The 27,530-nt window shown below is 40.7% G+C and overlaps 1 protein-coding gene across 2 annotated transcripts in view; it reads right to left on the bottom strand.

Moving 5' to 3' along the window:
* Positions 1–27,530, bottom strand: part of MELK (maternal embryonic leucine zipper kinase) — a 72,823-nt gene that overhangs the window by 35,135 nt on the left and 10,158 nt on the right. For both annotated transcript variants that reach the window (XM_055578545.1, XM_055578544.1), the window contains 4 exons: positions 27,323–27,391; positions 25,490–25,582; positions 19,911–20,009; positions 1,120–1,188 (listed from right to left, as the gene is read on the bottom strand). In XM_055578545.1, the coding sequence (XP_055434520.1) occupies positions 1,120–1,188; positions 19,911–20,009; positions 25,490–25,582; positions 27,323–27,391 (330 nt within the window). The remainder of the gene's footprint in view (positions 1–1,119; positions 1,189–19,910; positions 20,010–25,489; positions 25,583–27,322; positions 27,392–27,530) is intronic.

The following is a 27,530-nucleotide window of genomic DNA, read 5'->3' as shown; positions in this document are numbered from 1 at the left end:
AAAAGCATACCTTTCTTTTCCATTTGTAATTTTCAAATGTGAGGAAAGGAAAATTAATCAACACAGATTAAGTTTTGGGGAGCTTAGAAGAAAGGATGAGGTGTTTTCAATCTCATTATGGAGATTTGGTGGTCTGGCCTACTTAATCAAGGTGGGTGAGCTTGAAGTAAATTTTGAATAAAAAGTAGAGATGGCTTAATAGATGGAAAACTGAAATACATAATAATGAAAAACATACTGCACTAATAAGGTACTCATATTTTCAAAGTGTTTCCTATTAATCTCATTTTATCCACATAACACTATGTAGCAGTGAGGCCAAGCTCAGAATCCCCATTTTCAGGTCAGAACCAGGTTAGGTGGCATGCCTATTGATCGGTAGGGAGGATAACTAGCCTTCAGCACTCCTATCTTTCACCTTCGGAGATCATTACACCAAATCAGTGATTCTTAAATGTGGCCCCCCCAAACCAGCAGCATCAGTGTCATCTGGGAGCTTGTTAGAAATGCAAACTCTTAGTCCTACCCCAGATCTATAGAATCAGACACTTTCCATTTGAAGCCCAGCAATCTGGGTTTTAATAAGCCCATCTGGCAATTCTGGTACATGCTAAAGTTTGTGAACCACAGCACTAGATCAAGGGCCCACTCAGTTGTACATCAGCTCATTCAAGCATTTATTCCATATCCACTATATATCTAGCATACAAAGAATGGGAGCAAGAACTCAGAAAACAGTGGAGCAAGAGCTAATTAAACTGACAATTCTCAAGAAAAGGGAAAAAAAACCAAATCACCAAAGACATATATTAGCTGTCTTTAAAAAAAAAATGCAGGTCTTCCCTGGAGGTCCAGGGGTTAAAACTCCACACTTCTACTACAGGGGATGGGGCTTCGATCCCTAATCAGGGAAGATCCCACATGCCACGTGGTATGGCCAAAAAAAAAAAAAAAAAATTTGCATTTGCAAAGAAAGCACTAGTAGAGAATATCTGCAGAATAGATATAATGAATAGAATTTTTTAAAGGTGATGTACAAATGTAGTAGCACCACAGACATCTTAAAATCAAATAGCTGCAATAAACTTCTATTATTTAAAAATAAATAACAAAGATTACCTGTAGCATTTGCTGAAGAAGTAGAACACTACTGGGAGAGAGCCACTTTGGAACGTCATATTTCCCTTTCTACAAAAAACAAGAAAAGCATTAAAGAGACTTAGGTTCAATCAGCCTTAACAAAAATTTCTACAGTTAACAACATGCTAGAGATTTACTTCCAAGCTTGAAGACTTCACCCAACTTTAAGACATGGCAAACATATATCTTACAGGCCTTTGGAATCTACAGTATTATTAGTGGCCAGAAGTATACACTGTAGTCAATGTTCATATTGCTAAAGCAAATTTTAGTTTATAATCCCAGAAGAATTGTCAGTTGACAAAATTAGGTCACAGAAAAGCATATTTGGTAATTGGACACAGGCTGTGGTTACAAACAGGTCACATATCATCTACGAGGCAGAATTCACTATCACTGAAGAACTACCACTGCATAAAGCCACCCGTTTAGGGAATGGAAGAGACTCAGGAGACAAATGTTTATAACCTGTTAGACATTACAGTCACTAAGTCATCAACCAAAACAAGACTGGGGCTTGCTAAACACTAACACATGTAGAACAGTACCTCTTCACACAGCCTTTCACACACCCCCCTTTCCCAATTCAAAGGAAATGACAGAATCATCTCTCTTAGCAGAGAACAAACTGTTTAATGATGCTAGGACAACAGGTTAATTGTATGAGAAAATTAAGATTGAACTGTAATTCACAATCTACATCAAAATTAATTCCACCCAGATTAAAGAGTTAAATGCAAATACAAAACCATGAGAATACTGAAAGCATCGGTGATTCGTTTTTAGAACCTGTCTAGACATGACAGCAATACCAAAAACTATAAAGATCAACAGATGACAAAATTAAAAGCTGACATTTCTGTACAGCAAAACACAACTAACAAAGTTAATTAACAACAAATTGAGTAGGCAAAAAGCCTTTCCACCTAAATGACAAAAGACTAACCCACTTTATCATGTAAAGAGCTCTCACAGATCACCACCAATCCTCTTCTTCCAACATTTCCCCTTCACAGCAAATGGCAACTCCTCAGGTCAGAAACCTTGGATCATAGGCTTCCTTGGGGGTCCAGTGGCTAAGACTTCACACTCCCAATGCAAGAGGCCTGGGTTCAATCCCCATCAGGGAACTAGATCCCACAGGCTGCAATTAAGAGTTTGCACGCCACTACTAAAGATCCTGCTGGCTGCAACTAAAGAACTTCAATGCCACAGTGAAGATCAAAGATCCTGAGTGTGGCAGCTAAGACCCAGCACAGACAAATAAATAAACAAATATTTTACAAAAACAAGAAGACACCTTGGACCATCTTTAGCACCTCTTTCCTTCACACTTCACATCCAAACCATCAGCAAATCTACCGGTTCTCTATTTTATCCAGAAACCCCTGACTACCTGCCCCACACCTCCAGGCTCTTTCATCTGATATACTGCTAGAGGCTCCCAGATAGTATTCCAGAGCCCTTTACTGCTCCCCACAGTCTAGTTTCTACTTATCAGCACCAATGTTCTTTCAAAACATTTGGTCAGGTCATGTCACTTCACTATCCAAAACTCTTCAAAGGCTCTCTATCTCACTCAGAATGAAATCCAAATTCCTTACTCTGGCTCCAGGCCCAACTCCTTGCTACCTCTCAAATTCACCTCCTCACTCTCTCCCTCACTCATCAAACTATGATCATGCCACAAGTCAAACACAGGCCTGCCTTAGGTCCTTTGCACACTTTGTTCCCGCCACTATCATGCTTTCCTCAATATCAGCAGAGCTTGTACCTTAACCTTCTTCAGGTCTCCCCTTAAATACCAGTGGTATCAATGAGGTCTCCCCAAACCACCCTTATATAAATAGCATCCTCATGCACCATCATCTCTACCGCCCTTTCAAGGCACCTTCTGTACAGTCCTTATCTCCACTTGTCATACTACATATTTGCTTATTTTTTACATATTTGTTTATATGTCATACTACATATTTATTTATTTTGTGCACACACACACACACCCAGCATATTCATTGTTTAAATATGTCATACTACATGTTTATTTGTTTATAAACACATTTATTTGTTTATAAATATGTCATACATTTGTTTATACATTAGAAAATATTCTAATGTATTCTATTTACATTAGAATATAAACTCTTTAAAAAATCACAGGGATTTTGTCTATACTGTTGATCTAGAACATTGTCTCGCCCTAACATAAAAGGTGCTCAATTAATATTTGTTGAATAAATGAAGAAATAGGATAAAAGCATATACTCCAAAAGAAAATGGACAAAGAATATTCATAATTCCAAAAACAAGAGCTTTTAAATGGTCAATAAACATGATAACATGTTCAACTAATCTAGTAATAAAAAGTAATTAATTTAAACAAAAATATGATCTAAATGGATAAACTTCAAAAAAAATTATCCAATGTTAGAGTTTAGGGGCAAGAGTACTTATATATACAATGTGAGTATAAACATTTCTGAAGAGTACTGTGGAAATACGTATAAAAAGCATTCAAGATCAAATATCTTTGATCCAGCAATTACACTCCTAGCAATTTATCCTAAGCAAATAATTTGGCATAAAAAAGTTATTACTGTTATGAATAGTAATATTCATCACACAATTGTTTGTGATAACTATGGGGGACTAAGGAACATAGTCTGAGAGAATCCAGAGGGTCCCCAAAACTAACCAAAGACAAAATTACCTGAATAAGGATCCTGAATTAGAAATCTATTACAGGTCCAGGGAGATGCGGGTGTTAGGTAGTTAGAATAGGAAAAAGTAGTCCAGGACGGTGGTGGCGAAAGGACAAAGAAGGGAAAAGCCCGGGAAAACAGAACAAAGGAAGGTCCAAGGACGGGAGAAACAAACAGGTGAAACAAAGAGCCCTCCAGGCTGGCCCAATTTACACAGGGCAGGCTCAGGGGGAGAAGAAAAAACATTGAAAAAGAGGAGCCAAAATTAAGCCGCGCTGGCCTCTCTTCTCTTCGCATCTTTTGGGTCGGCCCACCCTCATGTCTGGAAAATCCCATGGATGGAGGAGCCTCGTAGGCTCCAGTCCATGGGGTCGCTACGAGTCAGGCACGACTGAGTGATTTCACTTTCACGTTTCACTTTCATGCATTGGAGAAGGAAATGACAACCCACTCCAGTGTTCTTGCCTGGAGAATCCCAGGGACGGGGGAGCCTGGTGGGCTGCCGTCTATGGGGTCGCACAGAGTCAGACACGACTGAAGCGACTTAGCAGCAGCAGCAGCAGCCCTCATGCCTCGAGGATGTATTTTCCTTTGCTTGCCAAATAAAACTGAGCTGTAACACTGGTCCCTCCGTTGCTTCAAATTTTTGCTGCAGTGAGACAGAACCAAGGAAATTACAAACTCCCCGGACAAGGGCATGCGCACACATGCGCAGGCATGTACGTACATGCACATGCGCACACACACACACACACCCAACAATAACTGAACCAGGCTGGAACGGTAGAGGCAGGTAGGTGGAGAAGCCATTAACTAGCATTAGCACTGCATTCTCTGTCCTTATGAACTGTCTAGGACACAATTCTCACAGGAATCAGTCCAGCTTAAAGGTGAGGGGAGAAATGGACAGTACAGATCACTCAGAATCTGAGACCTACATGACAGGCTGGACTTTGATTATGTTAAAGAAACAGTCAAAGTTTCAAAGAAATGTTATCAAGCAATTTATTTAAAAAGAAAAGGTGCTAATGTTAAAGCAACTCAACCTCTTACTCAGCCTCTCTGATGAGAACAGACAGGTTGACCTACAAAGTGTTTCCTAGGAAGGGCATTGAGCTTTCATTTTACAAATGACATTTAATGTTATTAAATTTTTCATTCTCCTTTATCTAAAGAACTCACTACTACCCGGAGATCCCATGCCTATTTATGCCTTGCCAGGGCACCTAAACACATGCCAATGTCAGGTGCTGACAGTTTGTTTCTGAATTGTAATGAGAAGCCTCTAATTCATTTTTCCTTACCACCCTTCATCCACCAAGCACTGAAGGTTCAGTGCTGCCTAGGCTCAGGCTTATTCCTGGGAAGGGGGGATTTGCAGATGCTTCAGCCACCTTGCTGGGACTCAGCATCAAGTCACAAGCAGGACAGGCCGTGACTTGGCTGGCCCCACTCTCTTATCTCAGCTTTTCCTTATTCCTGTATCCAGATGTCTCTCATGATTCAAACCCTGGGTACCTGACACGTTCTCTTTCTTGGCAAACTGATCATTTTCCTGGTAGCTTAAATACCATAGCTTGCTCTTACCAGGGTCCCGTAGAAAATAGAGACAGCCTGGGGTTAGGACTCTACTATCTACTTACACTGATCACAGAGTCATGATCTGAGTCTCCAATCACAACCTGCACAGCCTCAAGTGTCCTTTGTCTTGCTCACGGGTCAGAACCTCCATGTACTCCAGAGGGTCTCTGCTCATGCTGACTGGATGCAGAGTCATCTACTGCTTACTCTCTGGATACCAACTGCACAGGGTTGAACAGTGTCCCCCCAAAACTTAAGTCCACCTGAAACCTGTGTACGCACCCTTATTTGGAAAGAGGGGCTTTTGCAGAAGTAATCAAGTTAAGATGTACTGGGCTAGGCTGGGCCCTAAATCCAAAATAACTGGGGGGTATTCTTATAAGAAGGGGGCACTTAGACACAGAGACACAAACACACAGGAGAGAAGGCCGCATGAAAACAGAGGCAGAGACTGGAGTGACACGCCTGTAAACCAAGGACTGCCAAGGATTGCAGGCAAACACAAGAAGCCAGCGAGAGGCAAAAGAGGAGTTTCCCCAGATCCTTCAGAGACACCGTGGCCTGCTGACACCTTGGTTTTAGACTTCTAGTCTCCAGAACTGAAAGAATAAATATCTGCCATTTTAAGCCACCACCTTGTAGTACTTTGTGACAACAACTGTAGAAAACTAACAGACCACCCCTAAGGGTTTAACTTACTTGCATCACCTCTCTCCTAGCATCACCTACCCAGCCAAGGACAATTCTGGTTCCAGATTCCAGCACTTTCTGGTCTGTTCCAACACACAAATAACAGTTCCTAACCAGAACTATGATAATAAATGTTATGCCATTAAATCCCAAAACTACCATCCAAAACACAAGTACTCGTAACTAAAAATAGCAGAATTCTACATAAATCAGATATAAAAATGAATTTTCAGACCAAAGAACTGAATAACAAGAGCCACCAGGCTGATTCCAAGTTTCCCTTTGCCTCTTATTTCTCATCCCTTTGATCAACCTAACTTGAATTCATGAAGTCTCTTTTAATAGATCCCCTGTGCTGTGCTATAAGCTAGTACTTATAGAAGCAATACTACCCACAGGTAGGCAGGGAGGACAAGTGAATGAGATGTATGGTGCTTGGTGCACTGGAAACAGGCAGAGCCTGGAGTCATACTCTGCATGTGAATCCCAGTCTGCGTCTTATCTGCTCCTTGAACCTGTACAAGTTATGTCATTTTTCTGACCCTGTTTCCTAAGAGTAAGCTCTGGAGACAAACTGTCTATATCCAAATGTAGGACCTACCACTTACTAGCTGTGTGGGTGGGCTATGTAACCTCGCTGTGCCTCAGTTTCCTCATCTGGAAAAGAAATACAATAATAGTATCAACTCCATAAACTGCTGCTAGCATTCAATGATTTAATACATAAAAAGCACTTAGCACAGGGTTAGGCACAGAATTAAGAACTCAGTATCTGCTGCTGCTGCTGCTAAGTCGCTTCAGTCGTGTCTGACTCTGTGCGACCCCATAGACGGCAGCCCACCAGACTCCCCCATCCCTGGGATTCTCCAGGCAAGAACACTGGAGTGGGTTGCCATCTCCTTCTCCAATGCATGAAAGTGAAAAGTGAAAGTGAAGTCGCTCAGTCGTGTCCGACTCTCAGCGACCCCATGGACTGCGGCCCACCAGGCTCCCCCGTCCCTGGGATTCTCCAGGAAGAGCACTGGAGTGGGTGCCACTGCCTTCTAGCTTGTACTATTAAGGCTGCCTTCCCTACTATTACTGCTACTACTATTACTGTCTGTGAAACAAGTACAGTGATGCTACTTACAGGCCATTACTGTATGTGGGGTTATTCCACTAAAAGGAATAAAAGAGAATGTATGGGAAAGCACTTGGCAAAGTGGCTTGCCCAAGAGGCAATAAATGTTTATTCAATCTGAAATAAAAATAAGTGGGAGATAGGGCTACAAAGTGCAGAGAAATAGAGCAGACCAAAGATGGCATGGCGGCCAAAGCCATACATGCCAGGGTGCTAAATATTCAGTACAGTAAAAACGGCTAGAGTCATTCTGAGGATGCACCTGCCCTCTCAATAGTGCTTTGCCCCATCACAGCTGCCTCAGGATCTCAGGATTACTTGGTAAGAACAAATCAACTACTCAAGTCCTGCTCACATCACCCACCCACTTTCCTTATTTGGACAGAACAGCTCTGTAGAGCACCATCAACAAAGGAAGCATGAAGCCGGTGCCCCAGCACCATGACCTAACATTCTCAGCTTCATCCTCTACACTGAAATAGAGTCCAGAGCTGAGTTCTGCTCCCAGGCTTACCCCAACCACTCATTTGTACACAGTACTCAAAAACACACACAGCACTTGTATACATATTTGACTCCGTGCAGTGGGCAGGGATTACCAACCACATCACACAGGTGAGGAAACTATGTCTCAGCCAGGGAGATGAAATACCTATTCAATGTTATAAGGCACTGGTTCTCAACCGAGGGTGATTTTGTCCCCCAGGGGACATCTGGCAGTGTCAGGAGACATTTTTGATTGTCATGATTTGGAGGCCGCTCCTGGCATCTAGTGGGTAAAGGCCAGGGATACTGCTAAACACCCCACAATGCACAGGACAGTCCCCCACTACAAAGAATTATACAGTTCAAAATGTCAGTGGTGCCAAAGTTGAGAAACACTGTGACAGAGCAATAAAGGGGCAGAGATAGTAAAGAAAGATTTAATACTTATTGTACAGTACTGTGCTGGAAAATCTAAGGGAGAAATCTAGGGAGAAAGGTTCCATCTTTAAGTACTGAAAGTATGTATCTATAAATGATCAAACAGCAAAGGCCTTAGAGGAACAATTTTGCTGGGGAAGAGCACCTCCACAAAAGGCCCTGTGTCAACCAAGCCTGTGCCCCTTAACCCTGGTTTATATCCAGTCTTTGGACAATTCTTGTTTACTGAAGAGCTGACCTTGCAAATGAGAGCAAGAAACAGGTAACAGAGGGTGAAACCAATTGGGAGGAAGGAAAAAAGATTTGTGTGCTAGTAAGCAAGATAATCCTGGGAATATCGGTGACCTTGGCATCGTTCATTTTCCATACAGTACTAAGAAAGGCAGGCGATCTCTCCAACACATAATAGTCCTGGAGTCAGCTCTATAATTCTAAAGTATTATCTCATAAAGAGATAACTTGCTCATTTCCTTTAAAATTATAAACCATACTTGTTAGAAAGCAATTTTACTTTCAAGCTACTCAACTTTCATTTACTAAATTAGTTATATTTCCTTAATGTTTGTGTACCCAGACCTGGAGTACAGTCATGCTTGTCTTTGAATGCAGTGATAGGGAATGAAGAGAGGTGACATTAATAAGATTAATACTCAGTCTATTAGTAACCATGCTGGAAACTGCAGTTTAGCATTTTGGTTAGAATAGTCAAAAAACACAAAAGCTAAACAAAGTCTGCCTTTTAAACAAGAGTTACATACAGTGTGTCAAATACTGCTGGGTTTTTTCAATCAAACCAAGGACTGAGGGAAGTGCTATTCCCAACTGAGGAATTTTAGAACATTCTAGGCAAAGATACATACTGCATGCAAGTGATACGACACCTTAATTAGATTCAACCAGCAGACTGTATTACACTGTGACTCGGAACAATAGTTCTGAGCCAAGATTACAATAAATTTCAAAATCTATAATGTGTGAAATTAAATTCCACAATAATGCATAAAAGTCCTAATTTGAATCAATTTTCAACTTGCAAATACATGAAAAACTAAAAAATGAAATTCAGAGTAAGAGAAACAAAGAATATACAGTATTAGAAAATAATATTAATTTAAATATTAGTATTAGTGTTAATTTAAATATTAATATTAGTAAATAATATTAATTAGGAAGGCTAAATCTCTACTGAACAAGAAGAATTAGATATTTTCTACTCATTGCATGGCAGAAATATTTTATTTACCCCAAATATCAAAACTTGGATCTAACATCTACTATTAGGATATAACAATTTTATGTTATCTTAAGGTAAGTCCTCTCTCCCAAAGGATTCACCCAGAATCCACTACTGCATTCAATAAATAAATAAAAGTAGAGAACATTGAAATTTGTATGTTAGTACTAAATTTGTAGGTGTTAGATCCAAGTTTTGACTGTGTGGATCACAAAAAACTATTGAAAATTCCTAAAGAGATGGGAATATCAGACCACCTGACCTGCCTCCTGTAAAACCTGTATGCAGGTCAAGAAGCAACAGTTAGAACTGGATATGGAACAACAAACTGGTTCAAAATTGGGAAAGGAGTATGTAAAGGCTGTATATTGTCACTTTACTTATTTAACTTATATGCAGACTACATCATGTGAAATGCCAGGCTGGATGAAGCACAAGCTGGAATCAAGATTGCAGGGAGATATTTCAATAACCTCAGATAGGCAGATGACACCACACTTATGACAGAAAGCAAAGAGGAACTAAAGAGCCTCTTGATGAAAGTGAAAGAGGAGAGCAAAAACACTGGCTTAAAATAAAACTCAACCTTCAAAAAAACTAAGATCATGGGATCTGGGCCCATCACTTCATGGCAAATAGATGGGGAAACAATGGAAACAGTGATGGACTTTTATTTTCTTGGGCTCCACAATTACTGTGGATGGTGACTGCACCTATGAAATTAAAAAAAGCCTGCTCCTTGGAAGAAAAGCAATGACAAACCTAGACAGAGTATTAAAAAACAGAGACATTACTTCCCCAACAAAGGTCTGTATAGTCAAAGCTATGGTTTTTCCAGTAGTCATGTACGGATGTGAGAGCTGGACAACAAAAAAGGCTTAGCACCAAAGAACTGATACCTTCGAACTGTGGTGCTGGAGAAGACTCTTAAGAGTCCCTTGGACTGCAAGGAGATTAAACCAGTCAATCCTAAAGGAAATCAACCCTGAATATTCATTGGAAGGACTGATGTTGAAGCTGAAACTGCAATACTCTGGCCACCTGATGCAAAGAGCTGACTCACTGGAAAAGACCCTGATGCTGGGAAAGATTGAGGGCAGGAGGAGAAGGGGATGACAGAGGATGAGATGGTTGGATGGCATCACCGACTGCAATGGACATGAGTTTGAGCAAACTTTGGGAGTTGGTAAAGGACAGAGAAGCCTGGCATGCTGTAGTCCATGGGGTCGCAAAGAGTGAGACACGACTGAGCGACTGAACAACAACTGACCCCTAACTCTTTAAGGAATTTTCTTATAGATATATGCACAATGTACAAAATGACTACTTAGAAACTACTTAAATACCCATTAATCTAAGATTGTTTAGATAAATTAAGGTATATAATTTATCTTTAAAATTTTTTAATTTTTCAGATAAATTAAAGTACATAATTTAAATTAAGGTACATAAATTAAGGCTGGTTTAGATAAAGTACAATACACTGAAATTCTATGAAGTGAATTCTATGAATATATGGAATTTAGAAATATGGTAACAATGACCCTATATGAGAGACAGCAAAAGAGACACAGATGTAAAGAACATAATTTTGGACTCTGTGGGAGAAGGTGAGGGTGGGATGATTTGAAACATGAATTATTGAAACATGTATATTATCATATGTGAAATAGATAGCCAGCCCAGGTTCAATGCATGAGACAGGGTGCTCAGGGCTGGTGCACTGGGATGACTCTGAGAGATGGGATGGGGAGGGAGGTGGGAGGGTGGGTCAGGATGGGGAACACATGTACACCCATGGCTGATTCATGTGAATGTATGGCAAAAACCACCACAATATTGTAAAGTAATTAGCCTCCAATTAAAATTTTTTTTAAAAAGAAAAAAAAAATTCTATGAAAAGTTCTGAGCTGGGTATGAAATGGTATGATTTCCACCACATAGCATTAGAAGACAAGATAGAGAACAGTGTTTGTGGTATGCTACCATCTGTATGACAAAACTGGGAAAGGGGTAGCATAAAGAGATAAAAAAAAAGATTCCTTATATAGTATAATCTATAAAAAATACATAAAAATCTGATATACACTTTGTAAAGGGTTAAATAAACAACATTATGCCAATAAACTAAAAAATTTAGACAAAATAGACACATTCGTTATGCTCAAAACTGAACTCCTTATCATCCGTGCTCTACCAGGAATCTTCTCCATCTCAGTTGATGGCAATTCCAACTTTCTAGTTGCTCAGGTTACTCCCCTCATCCCATCCATCAGCAAATTACACAGCAATACCTTCAAAAGACAACAGATTAGTTTAAACATATATCCTGACTATGGAGGTGGCTACATGAATCTCTCTGTGTTAAAATCTGTAGAATTCTTACACATAAAACTTTTGTTTTACTCTGTGTTCATTTAAAAATAATTAAACAAGAAAAGACACCTAGAATCCAACCACTTCTCACTACCTCAATGGCTACCATCTCATCTGAAAATCACTACCACATTTCCCCTCACCCATCTCCCTGGCTCTTCTCTTTGCTCCTTATAGCCTGTCTCCACACAGTAGCCACTGTGGTCTTGATAAAATCTGAACAAGACCATGTCTGTTTTCTGCTCAGAACCCTCTGGTGGTTCCCTATTTCACTTAAGAGAAAAAGCCAGAATCTTTGAAAGCTACAGAACCCAAGGCAGTTGGAGCTCCAAGCCTCTGAGACTTCGTTTCTGTGGCTCTCCTACTTTACTCCACTCCCGTGGCACGGGCCCTCTGCTCTCCCTTGACTCCCCAAGGCATCCTTCTACCTACTAGCCTTTGCTCTGCTTTCTCGCCTGAAATATTCTCTGCCTGATGACCACTTGACTAACATTCTCACCTCCTTCTAACCAAACCTTGATTAATCTCACCTCTGACTACCTTATTTAATATTTAATAATGCAACCAGGATCATGGCATCCGGTCCCATCACTTCATGGCAAATAGATGGGGAAACAATGGAAACAGTGGCTGACTTTATTTTTTGGGGTTCCAAAATCACTGCAGATGGTAATTGCAGCCATGAAATTAAAAGACGCTTACTCCTTGGAAGGAAAGTTCTGACCAACCTAGACAGCATATTAAAAACCAGAGACATTACTTTGTCCACAAAGGTCTGTGTAGTCAGATCAGATCAGATCAGATCAGTCGCTCAGTCGTGTCCGACTCTTTGGGATCCCATGAATCGCAGCACGCCAGGCCTCCCTGTCCATCACGAACTCCCGGAGTTCACTCAGGCTCACGTGCACTGAGTCAGTGATGCCATCCAGCCATCTCATCCTCTGGCGTGCCCTTCTCCTCTTGCCCCCAATCCCTCCCAGCATCAGAGTCTTTTCCAATGAGTCAACTCTTCAGGTGGCCAAAGTACTGGAGTTTCAGCTTTAGCATCATTCCTTCCAAAGAAATCCCATGGCTGATCTCCTTCAGAATGGACTGGTTGGATCTCCTTGCAGTCCAAGGGACTCTCAACAGTCTTCTCCAACACCACAGTTCAAAAGCATCAATTCTTCGGCACTCAGCCTTCTTCACAGTCCAACTCTCACATCCATACATGACCACAGGAAAAACCATAGCCTTGACTAGACGGACCTTTGTTGGCAAAGTAATGTCTCTGCTTTTGAATATGCTATCTAGGTTGGTCATTAACTTTCCTTCCAAGGAGTAAGCGTCTTTTAATTTCATGGCTGCAGTCACCATCTGCAGTGATTTTTGGAGCCCAGAAAAATAAAGTCTGACACTGTTTCCACTGTTTCCCCATCTATTTCCCATGAAGTGATGGGACCGGATGCCATGATCTTTGTTTTCTGAATGTTGAGCTTTAAGCCAACTTTTTCACTCTCCTCTTTCACTTTCATCAAGAAGCTTTTGAGTTCCTCTTCACTTTCTGCCATAAGGGTGGTGTCATCTGCATATCTGAGGTTATTGATATTTCTCCCGGCAATCTTGATTCCAGCTTGTGTTTCTTCCAGTCCAGCATTTCTTATAATGTACTCTGCATATAAGTTAAATAAACAGGGTGACAATATACAGCCTTGACGAACTCCTTTTCCTATTTGGAACCAGTCTGTTGTTCCATGTCCAGTTCTAACTGTTGCTTCCTAACCTGCAGACAGATTTCTCAAGAGGCATGTCAGGTGGTCTGGTGTTCCCATCTCTTTCAGAATTTTCCACAGTTTATTGTGATCCACACAGTCAAAGGCTTTGGCATAGGCAATAAAGCAGAAATCGATGCTTTTCTGGAACTCTCTTGCTTTTTCCATGATCCAGAATATTTTGGCAATTTGATTTCTGGTTCCTCTGCCTTTTCTAAAACCAGCTTGAACATCTGGAAGTTCACAGTTCACATATTGCTGAAGCCTGGCTTGGAGAATTTTGAGCATTACTTTACTAGCATGTGAGATGAGTGCAATTGTGCGGTAGTTTGAGCATTCTTTGGCATTGCCTTTCTTTGGGATTGGAATGAAAACTGACCTTTTCCAGTCCTGTGGCCACTGCTGAGTTTTCCAAATTTGCTGGCATATTGACTGCAGCACTTTCACAGCATCATCTTTCAGGATTTGGAATAGCTCAACTGGAATTCTATCACCTCCACTAGCTTTGTTCGTAGTGATGCTTTCTAAGGCCCACTTGACTTCACATTCCAGGATGTCTGGCTCTAGGTCAGTGATCACACCATCGTGATTATCTGGGTCATGAAGATCTTTTTTGTACAGTTCTTCTGTGTATTCTTGCCATCTCTTCTTAATATCTTCTGCTTCTGTTAGGTCCATACCATTTCTGTCCTTTATCGAGCTCATCTTTGCATGAAATGTTCCTTTGGTATCTCTGATTTTCTTGAAGAGATCTCTAGTCTTTCCCATTCTGTTGTTTTCCTCTATTTCTTTGCATTGATCACTGAAGAAGGCTATTCTTTGGAACTCTGCATGCAGATGTTTATATCTTTCCTTTTCGCCTTTGCTTTTCGCTTCTCTTCTTTTCACAGCTATTTGTAAGGCCTCCCCAGACAGCCATTTTGCTTTTTTGCATTTCTTTTCCATGGGATGGTCTTGATCCCTGTCTCCTGTACAATGTCACAAACCTCATTCCATAGTTCATCAGCACTCTATCTATCAGATCTAGGCCCTTAAATCTATTTCTCACTTCCACTGTATAATCATAAGGGATTTGATTTAGGTCATACCTGAATGGTCTAGTGGTTTTCCCTACTTTCTTGAATTTAAGTCTGAGTTTGGCAATAAGAAGTTCATGGTCTGAGCCACAGTTAGCTCCTGGTCTTGTTTTTACTGACTGTATAGAGCTTCTCCATTTTTGGCTGCAAAGAATATAATCAATCTGATTTCGGTGTTGACCATCTGGTGATGTCCATGTATAGAGTCTTCTCTTGTGTTGTTGGAAGAGGGTGTTTGTTATGACCAGTGCGTCTAGTCAAGGCTATGGTTTTTCCAGTAGTCACGGATGGATGTGAGAGTTGGACTATAAAGAAAGGTGAGTGCCAAAGAATTGATGCTTTTGAACTGTGGTGTTGGAGAAGACTCTTGAGAGTCCCTGGGACTGCAAGGAGATCCAGCCAGTCCATCCTAAAGGAAATCAGTCCTGGGTGTTCATTGGAAGGACTCATGTTGAAGCTGAAACTCCAATACTTTGGCCACCTGATGCAAAGAGCTGACTCATTTGAAAAGACCCTGATGCTGGGAAAGATTGAGGGCAGGAGGAAAAGGGGATGACAGAGGATGAGATGGTTGGATGGCATCACCAACTCAATGGATATGGGTTTGGGTAGACTCCAGCAGTTGGTGATGGACAGGGAGGCCTGGCGTGCTGTGGTTCATGGGGTCGCAAAGAGTCAGACACGACTGAGCAACTGAACTGAACTGAATGCAACCAGCCCTTCTTTTTCCCTTCACATCTCTCTATCTATTCTCCTGATTCCTCTTTACCCTGCTCAATTTTTTCTTTTTTCTAAAGCACATCAAAGGGAAAGTGAAGTGGCTCAGTCGTGTCCGACTCTTTGCTACCCCATGGACTGTAGCCTACCAGGCTTCTCCGTCCATGGGATTTTCCAGGCAAGAGTACTGGAGTGGGTTGCTATTTCCTTCTCCAGGGGATCGTCTTGCCCCAGGGATTGAACCTGGGTCTCCTGCATTGTAGGCAGACGCTTTTACTGTCTGAGCCACCAGGGAAGTCGATCATCTTTTAATATAATTTATTTATTATACCTATTATCTCTTTCTACCACTATCAGTATTTTTTTCCCTGCCACTGTACTATAAACTCCATGGGGGCAGGGACCTTCCATCTGTTTTACTCACAGATAATGACATACCCAAAGCTGAGCGCCGAAGAATTGATGCTTTTGAACTGTGGTGTTGGAGAAGACTCTTGAGAGTCCCTGGGACTGCAAGGAGATCCAACCAGTCCATTCTGAAGGAGACCAGCCCTGGGATTTCTTTGGAAGGAATGATGCTAAAGCTGAAAGTCCAGTACTTTGGCCACCTCATGCGAAGAGCTGACTCATTGGAAAAGACTCTGATGCTGGGAGGGATTGGGGGCAGGAGGAGAAGGGGACACCAGAGGATGAGATGGCTGGATGGCATCACTGACTCCATGGACGTGAGCCTGAGTGAACTCCAGGAGTTGGTGATGGACAGGGAGGCCTGGCGTGCTGTGATTCATGGGGTCGCAAAGAGTCAGACATGACTGAGCGACTGAACCGAACCAAATGACATATCCCAAACATCTAGAAAAGTGCCTGGCACAGATAGGTGTTCAGAAACTGTTTAAGATTTAAGAATTTCATCCTAAGATGAGTAAGCAGTGAGGATGCTGAGATAATGGAAAGCCAATTCACCTAGGATGATGCCTACAGCTTCCACTCTGGCTTGAGTAAAACAGGAAAGAAGCCACTGGAGAGCTTTCAGTGAAGTAATGGGATCTCACTATTTTAAAATCTTCCCATAAAGAAGTCACTGTTGGAGATGGATTTTCAAGCATATTCCGTAACACCCAAAAATTCCAAGCTTAAACTGCCTCTCCACACTCACACACACACACACACAAACAGTAAAAGAAGAATAGTCCCCAATTAACTTTATGTGGCTAGTAAAATCTTGAAGCCAAAAAAACCCAAAAGAGTTCTAGAAAGGAAAACTACCTATTCACCCCTGAACAAATTTTAAGTCCTAGACAAAATATTGGCAAACCAAATTTAGAAATGTATGTCAGTCATAATAGCTAAGATTTTTTGAGCATTACACTAAATGAACTAACACATTTAATCCTGACAACCCTGTGCTGTGAATACTATCCCCTATTTTACAGATGAAGAAGCTGACATACAGAGAGGCTGAGTCATTTGCCGAAGTCCATAGGCAGAAAGTAGAGATCCTAGATTTTTAAAATATCAATGAGATTCTGATTTAACTTCTCTGGGGGTTGGACCTGATGTTTTTTAAAGCACCCCAAGTGATGCTGTTATGCTACCAGGGTTGTAAACCAGCACACTAAGTCCATAGCTAAGGCTTCTCCCACCCTGGGAGTGATTATGTGGACACAGCCAGAGAGAGAGATGTTTTAGTGAAAATTTAAATATGAAACAAAAAAATATTGCTGTTATTTTTGGTGAAGAAAATCAATTTTGTATAGTTTATTTCAACCTAAATAAAATGTGAATTTTGTGTAAAATAAATAAATAAATATGAAACAAGAAGCAGAGAGGAGAACTCTAGGACCCTGTGTCCCCACACTGGCTTTCTAAAGTTCTAGAAGGTTTAAGATTTCATTCTATTAACACCTAACAGATTCATTTTTCTTCATGTTTGGAGAAATTTGTCTGTCAGTTTATTTCTTTAGCATGGAGTACCCCCAACCCCTAAAAAGAGTATGGTAAAACATATTAGCAGCTTATAATACTAAAGTTATTTTCAGAACAAAAAACAGAGTGCTACTTTAAATAAAAAGTAGCAAAAAATGGGAATAACTCAAGAGGCCAACCAAATATTTTTCAAAAGTATAACTGGGAAAGTGTCCATGAGCTGCCCAAAGACCAAGCCTTCCCACATGTGTTAACTAAAGCTGAAGCTACAAAGGGATCTCAACACTGTTCTCCTTGTATCCTGCTGTTAACCAGGGGGCTGTGGCTCTGTGAGGCCAGGGACTGCTGTCCCAGGCAGCATTGCTAGTAGAGACAAGGCAGTAACTGCTACCCCGCAAAGTTTAGAGGCGGCTTCGTGAGAAGGGATGGGGAGAAACAGGTGTTGTCTTGGCTACCCTGGCAGGCTCCAGCCCATTGCCCCATCCAACCCCCTCTCCAGGGAGAAGCACACGTGCTCACACTTCCCCAAAACATGAGCAGCAGCTACTGCTAACACCGCTTCTCTTTAATCCTGCAGAATCAGAGCTCCTTAGCCTTCAAGAAACCGGAACTACTACAACTCCATCACTTCCCAAAACTACTCTTGTAGTTTTGGCACTGATTTTTAAAGCGTTTTCCAGGGTGGGATACAGGAAAAACTATTAAGTCAAATAAATAACTCTGTGATTGGACTTTGTGCCCTTAGCCTTGGTTGTTCTATAGAGCAGGCAATGAGCCAACTGCCTCTGCCACTTTCAACGCTGTGTGCTACTTCCCAGACACAGGAGCTGATGTAGGCAGCCTCCCTACAAAAGGGAGTTACAGACCTAATGGTTCATACACAGAAAACTTCTGATCATTTCTGCCCATGCTACTCCCATTATGCCTTTGCTGATACTGTCCACCAGACACACTCTCTCCCACATGCCTTTCTCAAGTGCTTCTTACCTTTCAAAGCCCAGCTCAAACCTCACTTCCTGTAAGATGTTCTCCCAAATCCCACATCCACTCCTGCATTAACTTCACTTATACCTGTTATAAAATGGCATCCCTCACCCTTTCCCCTTTTTATTTTCACTTTTTTCTTTTGAATGTTTTATTTTGCATTGGGGTATAGCCGATTAACAATGTTGTGACAGTTTCAGGTGAACGGTGAAGGGACTCAGCCACACATACACATGTTAAGGAGTTTGGGATGGTCATGTACACCCTGCTATATTTAAAATGGATAACCAACAAGGGCCTACTGTACAGCACAGGGAATTCTGCTCAATGTTATGTGGCAGCCTGGATGGAAGGGGTTTGAAGGGAAAATGGATACATGTATATGTATGCTTTTCCCCTTTTTAGATAGCCATATATCTGTCTCAGCAAGAAATCTGGCCCTGGGGGAAAATGACCAAGTTTCATAGATCTTTGTTCATGCTTTTCAGTATCTCAAAGAAGACCATCAGGAAATATTTGTTAAACAGGACGGAATTCCAGCTGCATTGAAAAGCTGCTCTGCTAGTCTGACCTTGGTTTGCTATGGACACAATGTGGTGCTCTTCCTCATTACATGTCTTATTTTGTTAGCGTGCTTTGAATATAACTCATTAAAAAAGAATTCTACTACTTTCCTTTCCATGTGATTTCTTATTTTTTTAATTGAATATAGTTCATATAACATAAAATTCACTTTTAATGTATACACTTTAGTGGTCCTTAATAATTCACCAAGTTGTGTAATCATCACCACTGTTTAATTCTATAATGTTTTCATCAACCCAAAAAGAAACCCTTTACCCTTAAGTAGTCACCCTCCACTGCCCCATAATCTCAGATCTACTATCTCTAACATATATGATTTTAACAAAACTTAACAACACTTCTCATTGTGGTTGTATTATACCTTAAAGCCAATTTTACCTTCAAAAAAAAGGCTTCTCTCGTTTTAACATAACTCAAAAGAAAAATGTGATTTAACACAGCAACTTACTAAGGCATCATTTCAGGATACAAAATAAAAATTCTTACCAGGAAAATCAGCTTACGTGATTACTTTCCCATTTGTTTTTGTTTTGTTAAGCTTCTTACTGAAGAAGTATAATATACATATAGAAAAGGACATCTATCATAGGGTATATCTTGATAAGTTTTCAAAAACTGAATACATAAGTATAATCAGCATTCAGATCAAAAACCAAACATGTCTCTCGGTCACTGCTGCTGCTGCTGCTGCTGCTAAGTCGCTTCAGTCGTGTCCGACTCTGTGCGACCCCATAGAGGGCAGCCCACCAGGCTCCCCCGTCCCTGGGATTCTCCAGGCAAGAACACTGGAGTGGGTTGCCATTTCCTTCTCCAATGCATGAAAGGGAAAAGTGAAAGTGAAGTCACTCAGTTGTGTCCAACTCTGTGCGATCCCATAGACAGCAGCCCACCAGGCTCCTCCGTCCATGGGATTTTCCAGGCAAGAGTACTGGAGTGGGGTGCCATTGCCTTCTCCGTCACTATCCACCTCCAAAGAATAACCACTATCCTTATTTCTAACAGCATAGATTACTTCTGCCTGTTTCTGTACTTTTATAAATAGAAGCATATACTTTGCAGTATAATAAACTCTCACAATGAAATTCTATGCCTTGTAATACTCACCATAATCTTTTTGTACAAAGCCATGACATTATCATCATCAAATGGTAGAAAGCCACACATAAGTACATATAAGAGTATGCCCATGCTCCAAACATCTGCCTGAGGAGAAAAAAATCAAAAGACAAAAAATCAGAACACATTTCAAAATAGCAGTACACAGAATCTTTACAGAGCTGGAAAAGAACTCAGAGATCATCCAGTTCAACCAGCTCATTCTACAGTGTGAAGCCCAGAAAAGGAAGGCTCATCCAAAGTCACCCAGCCAACGGCAGGCCACCCAGGCAGGTCTCTTGACTTCCAGTTCAGTGCACTCCCTGCCAATGCTTAATAGAAAATCTTTTCCAGTTGGCTGGATTGGGCATGATAAGGAAGAAGATGAGGCTAAGTCTCTGATTCTGAAAGAGAAAACTATAGTGCTACTGAGGGTTTATTACATATGAGGATTATGTAAACATGCATGAGAAAATCAAAGCAAGTTTTAAAATTTACTACTGAGAACCTGCAAATGTGACTAAGCTGCACTGTAAAGTCCTCTCTATGTAGAGAAACCTTAGTAAAGTTCAACGAGTGACTTTTCAAGGATCAAGGCTAGAAATTAGCCTGCCAGTACAAATAGCCCTACAAATCTCAAAATCCCAGAAATGAGTTAACCGTTACGTAAGATAGCCATTCGACCACTGGCTGAGAAGTCACAGCTCCCACCCTCATTTGAGCCTTGGAAAAACTTTAATTTTTATACTAAATAACACCAATCTCACACCTAGTCCTGCCTACCAAATCACATCATATTATTAGGACTCAACAAGGAAACCCTGGGTGAACAGTGTACTTTCAAGTGAACAACTGATTCTTCTTCCAAGTTGTAGGAGGTCAAAAATTAACCATTTATGCCTGAAAGATGTCAAATGCTTCATCTATATATTGAGTCTTGGTGGCATGGCATGCCTGACTGGGATGTTAAAGTTAAGGTAAAGAGGCTATGCAGGAGAGGCACGGGTGGGAAAACTGTATTAGGTACCATACTATGAGCAGAAGTGGAGAAAGCGCTGAAGTTCTACTGGGATGGGGAGTGGGAAAGAGACAGCTGTTCTGCCGGGTGGTAACAGTGCTAAGGAGAAAAATCAAGCAAGCTAAGAGGACAGGAAAGAAGATTCTTCCCTGTGGCAGAGGGAGCAACAGGCATAGAGGTGGAACAGCAGAGGCCAGTGGGGCTGGAGCAGAGTGACCAGCAAGAAAGAAAAAGGAAAGGAAGAGATCAAGCCCTGAGCCTTTGGAGTGGGAGCACTGACCCCAAGACCTTAGACTACCAGAGAACTAACCCTTGGGAGTATCAAATAGTGAGAACTCACACAAAGGAAACCACTTGAATATAAGAATACAAAACTTGGCATCACCCAACTGCCAGTAGCACATCTAAACAACAAACAAAACAAAAATACAAACCCAGTCATCAGCAGACAGGATTACCACCTCACTCAGCCTTGCCCATCAGAGAAAAAACAAATGAAAAAACTCAGCACAAATCTCACCCTATACAAAGCTTACACAAACCAGTGGACCAACCTTAGGAGGGCAGAAACCAAAAGGAAGAAAGAATTCAACCTCGAAGCCTGGGAAAAGGAGACCTCAAACACAGTAGGTTCAAATAAATAATGAAAAGGCAGATAAATACTATACAAATGAAGGAACAAACCAGAAACATGTAAGTCCAAATAAATGAAGAGGAACTAGGCAAATTCCCTGAAAAAGAATTCAGAATGATAGTAAAGATGATCAAAAACCTTGAAAACAAAATGGAGAAAATGCAAGACTCAATCAACCAAGACCTAAAAGAGTTAAAGAAAAAACATACAGAGACAAACAACACAATTACTATAATTAAAAATACTCTATACTATGCTAAGTCACTTCAGTCGTGTCCGACTCTGTGCGACCCCATAGACGGCAGCCCACCAGGCTCCCCCGTCCTTGGGATTCTCCAGGCAAGAACACTGGAGTGGGTTGCCATTTCCTTCTCCTAGAAGGAATCAATAGCAGAATATCTGAAGCAAAAGAATGAATCAGTGAACTGGAAGACAAAATGGTGGAAATAACTTCTGAAGAGCAGAATAAAGTAAAAAGAAGGAAAAGAACTGAGGATAGTCTCAGAGACCTCTGTGACAATATCAAATGCACCAACATTTGAATTATAGGGGTCCCAGAAGAAGAAGAGAAAAAGAAAGGGTATGAGAAATTTTTTGAACAGATTATAGTTGAAAATTTCCCCAGCATGGAAAAGGAAATAGTCAGTCAAGTCCAAGAGGTGCAAAGAGTCCCATACACGATAAACCCAAGGAGAAACACACCAAGGCACATACTAATCTAACAAAGACTAAACACAAAGAAAGAGGCTACACAGGAAAGAGTGGGCTAATATGGCCTCGTCAAATGCCATAAGAAGAGGTCAACAGAGAGACTTCCTCTAAGAAATTACAAAAGGAATTAGAGATGTTTATCATGGAACATTCCATAAAGCATGATCTGAACTATGAGCAACAGAATAATCTAAATTACTTATTTAAGAAAGAAGATTCCTAAACCCCTACCTTAGAAAACAAAACTAAAATCTCTAAATATACTGCCCTGAGTTCTGCATATTTTAACAAGTGCCCCCAGACAATGCCTTGGTACACTGTCCTTAAGAAATTATCCTGCTGCTGCTGCTGCATGGCTTCAGTTGTGTCCGACTCTGTGCGACCCCATAGATGGCAGCCCACCAGGCTCCGCCATCCCTGGGATTCTCCAGGCAAGAACACTGGAGTGGGTTGCCATTTCCTTCTCCAATGCATGAAAGAGAAAAGTGAAAGTGAAGCCGCTCAGTCGTGTCCGACTCTAGCAACCCCATGGACTGCAGCCTACCAGGCTCCACCATCCATGGGATTTTCTAGGCAAGAGTACTGGAGTGGGGTGCCATTGCCTTCTCCGAGAAATTATCCTAGAAGGATGGAAAACTGAATTAAAATGGATAAGAAAACAAGATCCTATGGGAAAACCTTGATGCATTCAAACCAGCAGAGCCTCATCACCAGACCTCTAGGAATCTTGTGAGCGTCAGGCATGTGATTACCACTCCTAGGAGACTAGAAAGAGTACAGGTGTGCGGTAAAGCCTCACTCAGTTCAAATCTTGACCCACAGTTGCTAGTTGTGATCCTGCAAAGGCACTTAATTTCTGAGCCCCAGTATCTTCATCATCTTTATCTTATGAAACAGAGTAACAGCATTCACTCCAAGGGATTTTTGTGCAGATTAAATGAAAATTATAAAAAGGATCTACCATGTGGAATCCTTGTGCATTATTACAAGAATGTAAAATGCTGCTGCCACTATGGAAAATGGTATGGCAGTTCCTCAAAAAATTAAAATAGAACTACCATATGATCTAGCAAGTCCACATTAGGGTATATATCCGAAAGAACTGAAAGCAAGGTCTCAAAGAGATATTTGTGTCTACCAGCATTATTCACAATAACCAAAAGATAAAAGTAATCCTAGTGTCTATGGATAAATGCATAAATAAAATATGGTATATACATGCAATGGTATATTACTCCAACTTAAAAAGGACAGAAATTCTGATACATGCTCCACAATATGGATGAACCTTGAAGATATTACACTAATAAAATAAAGCAGTCACACAAAAAAACAAATATTGTATGAGTCCATAATACAAGGTACCTAGCCTAGTCAAACTCACATAGATAGAAAGTAAAAGGATAGCTGCCAGGGGAGCAGAGAGTGGGGAATGGAGTCACTATTTAATAGGTATAGTCTTAGTTTTGCAAGATTAAAAGAGCTCCGGAGATTGACTGCACAATAATATGAATGTACCTAACACTACTGAACTGCACATTGAAAAATAGTTCCAATAGGAACTATATCCTTATAAATGGTTAAGATGGCAAATATTATGTCATGTGTATTTTACCACAATTGAAAGGAAAAAAAAAAAAAAGATCTAGCATGATTCCAGGACTATGATAAATCTTCAGTAATAGTCTGTCCATTTCCTTATGATGCCCTGAGAAGGCCACAATATCACCTCTGTGGTATTTCTACCAAAAATGCATAACCCAAAACTAATCAAACAAATTCAACTTGATGGCCATTTTATAAAATAACCGGCTTCCCCCCAAATTTCAAGGTCATGAAGATGAAGAAAGCCTAAGGAAGTCTTCCAGATTAAAGAACAAAGAAACGCAACAGCGCAACGCATGGTCCTGAATGGAACCCTGGACTGGAGGGAAAATACAGCTGTAAAAGACATGACTGGTACAATCAACACCATCTGAACATGAATCGTGGGTTAAATAAATTGTACCAATGTTAAACTCTCTGACTTTGATAACTAAGGTGCATTTATTTTGATAACTAAAAGAGGGACACCCTGGGAATTTCCAAGCAGTCCAGTGGTTAGGATTCAGCGCTTTCACTACTGCAGCCCAGGTTCAATCAATCCCTGGTGAGTGAACTAAGATCATCCCACAAGCCACGCAGCATGGCCAAAAAAATAATAAATAAATAAGAGAGCCCTTGCTTTTAGGAAATATATACATAGCATTTAATGATAAAGGGGTATGATATCTCCAACTTACTCTCAATTGGTTCAAAACATAATTCACATGTATATAAACACAGAGAATACTAAAATAGGGGAAAATGTAAACAGTTGTAAACTTGGCAAAATATATATAGAAGTTTCTCATTCCATATTTGTAACTATTCTGTAAGTTTGAGAATATATCCAAATAAAAGGTCACCAAAAACAAGTTGGTCCTCATCTTCTCATGTTACAAATTAAGTAAACTGGCATATCTCAAAGTTTCTCCCACATAACACCAGTTCCAAAAGATGCTCCACATAAAAAGTGGATTCTGTAGGCGCATGAAACTGAGACCAGCTGCTCTCTGTGATGGTCTCTTCCCAGAGGACATTGTGCAGGAACATATTAAGATTCAGAAACATCCTGAACTAAAGAAAACTGTTTAACCCAGTATTTCCAGAGCTTTTGACAACTAAACCTTTTCCATTTTACGACAATATCAGCAAAATCAGTACTCCAAAGGGTGTAAGGGGCTAACTAGCATGCGGTAGCCAGTAGTTAAGCGGCTATGCCCAGGGCTTTCTGAGCCTGGGCCTCTTACACAGGACTGCAGGCCTCGGATAGCTGGCTGTGGATAAAGTACAGCCAGCTATCCGAGGTCTTCTCTGTGCTAAACACCATCTCTGCAAACTAAGCCTATAATCCTGGCCTCATACTCTACCTGCCTGGACTAATCAGTCTAAATTATGGCACTATTAAACACAAAACACCAGAAATACATCTTTGTTTCACAAGAATACTATGTATTATTCTATTTATTGCAAGCTGTTCATTTCCCTTATTACTGTACATATCTCACTCTCTGACTAGACAACTCTTTGATTAACAAGTTTATTTCTTACCTCGTTACATCCTCACCACACAGTGCCTGACTCACTACACATCACCAGTAAACATATATTGACCATACATTGAATTAATCACTGAATAATTACCTCTGATCCCAGATATGATTTGCCTTGTATTAATTCAGGTGCTGCATAAGCAAGACTCCCACAGCAGGTCTGCAGGTGATAATCCTTGTTACCCTGCCAATAAGATAAAAATGAAACACTTATTAACTACAGCCCTTAAGAGAATTAAAACCCTGATAAATATTCTTCCAATATAAGCAAAGAGATGCTAGATAAGAGTTACCCCAAATGATAAGAGACATTCTGCCGCCAACTCAATACTCTGCACATGGGCGTGTGTGCACGTGTGGCTTCGTCTCTGGATTTCCAACACCACCAAGACCTGGCATGAAAAAAATCCTTCTCCCCTTAGCTCAGTCAAGTCAAGTTCATACTTCCCTAGGCATCCATTTGCAGAATAATCAGTTTAGCATACATCCAAGCACTCAAGTCCTCCCACTCCCAAATACTCAAGAAAAAAGAATTATTTCTCTATAGGACCCTGTCTCCAATAGCAAATCTTTACAAATACATAAGTTTCTTTTCCCCAAGATGGAAGAGAGCAAACACTACACAAAACAAACCCTTGGGAGTCTGTTTTCTAGACTTGGTTATAACACAGATCATGACCTCAGCCTCCAGATCTGTTCAAATAAGGATCCTCTGGTTTCCCACAGAAATATGGAGACATAATGCAAATGATATCACCACCTAACACTTCTACAGAGTTCCACAAATGGCAAATGACTTATGAAATTGTAAGATTTCATTTACAACTGTAACAGCACACCCAGACGTTAGCTCCTCAGCAGAAAGCTGAGGCCACCTTCTCCCAGTCAAGTTTTGCTTTGTGAGATGGAGTCTGTGTGGGTTGAATCCGTGGCAGCCATAAATAAAGGCTGCCAGAGTCTGTCACAAACATTCTCCACTGCCTCCTGTGATGAACATGACTTAAACCAGCTTAACGGCTCAAAGTAAGCTTTATCTTTATTGCTTGTCGATCAGAAAAATGCCTTCTTGCATTTGGTTCCCAGACACAAGACTCGACTGACAATCTCTGAAGAGCCAAGGGAAGGACAGGAAAATCAGAAAGAATCAGACATTCAGCCAAAGGGGCAAAATCTGCCTCCCTCTGCACCCAGGTAATTCTGATTGGGGCAGGAAATAATCATGGGACTCCAAGGCGCTGAGACAAGTCTGAAATTTCAACATTCTTAATGAGGGTAGACAGTTCATTTTAGAGACTGTAAGTACCATCATTAGAGGACTCAAGAGGAAGCCTCCAACAGCAGCCACACAGGAGAAGGTTCAAAGTCACCTCAAAGAGAAGGAATGCTGGAGAACACCAGTACTTAACTATGGAGTGCAAATTAAGGAAATAATTCACGGTATAAATTTTAAAGTACATATGGACTTCTTCCTTCTTCTTTTATAAGGAAAGGGGACTGTCTCTCAAAATGTAACTAATTGTTAGTTATATAACCATTTATAATAAAGAAGAGATTTTCACTAGATTCCCTGAAATGCATATCTAAACAAAGAAAGGCATCATCTAACAGGAACATACTCCAACTGCAAACACATGGTCAATTCAGCATTCATACTGTGATGGCTTCCTGACACTCCAGTCCTGCAAATTCCCTCACAGCATACCCATGGGGTTTTCAGCAGGACCAACCCTGGACCTAGAGCAGTGGTTTTCAACCTTGACTACATGTTAAAATCATCAAGAGAACTTATAAAAAGCGTGAAATTTAGCATTCTTCTCAATGGATGCAACCAGGCTCACTAAATACTAAATGGAAGTTAGCGTAAGATAACAGGCAAGAGGTGCACTGGCAAAGGAAATAAACTCATTTTTATCTCTGCACTTACCTTGGGCTTTGCACAGAGACCAAAGTCAATCAGCTTTAATTTATGATATTCATCAAACAACAAATTTTCCTGAAAAAAAAAAAAAAGACATTTTCATAACTATATACAGTCTTCCTTATATTACATCCCACCTCTAGCTATTCCTAAAAGCACTTTAAGGTTGGGTACAGGGTAAAAAAATCAATTAAAAAAAAAAAAAGAATGAAGT

Source organism: Bubalus kerabau, chromosome 4 (genome assembly GCF_029407905.1).
Source record: "Bubalus kerabau isolate K-KA32 ecotype Philippines breed swamp buffalo chromosome 4, PCC_UOA_SB_1v2, whole genome shotgun sequence".
NCBI classification, from domain to species: Eukaryota; Metazoa; Chordata; class Mammalia; order Artiodactyla; family Bovidae; genus Bubalus; species Bubalus kerabau.
Note: the sequence above shows the minus strand (reverse complement) of the source record. Positions and strands in the feature narration are given on the sequence as shown.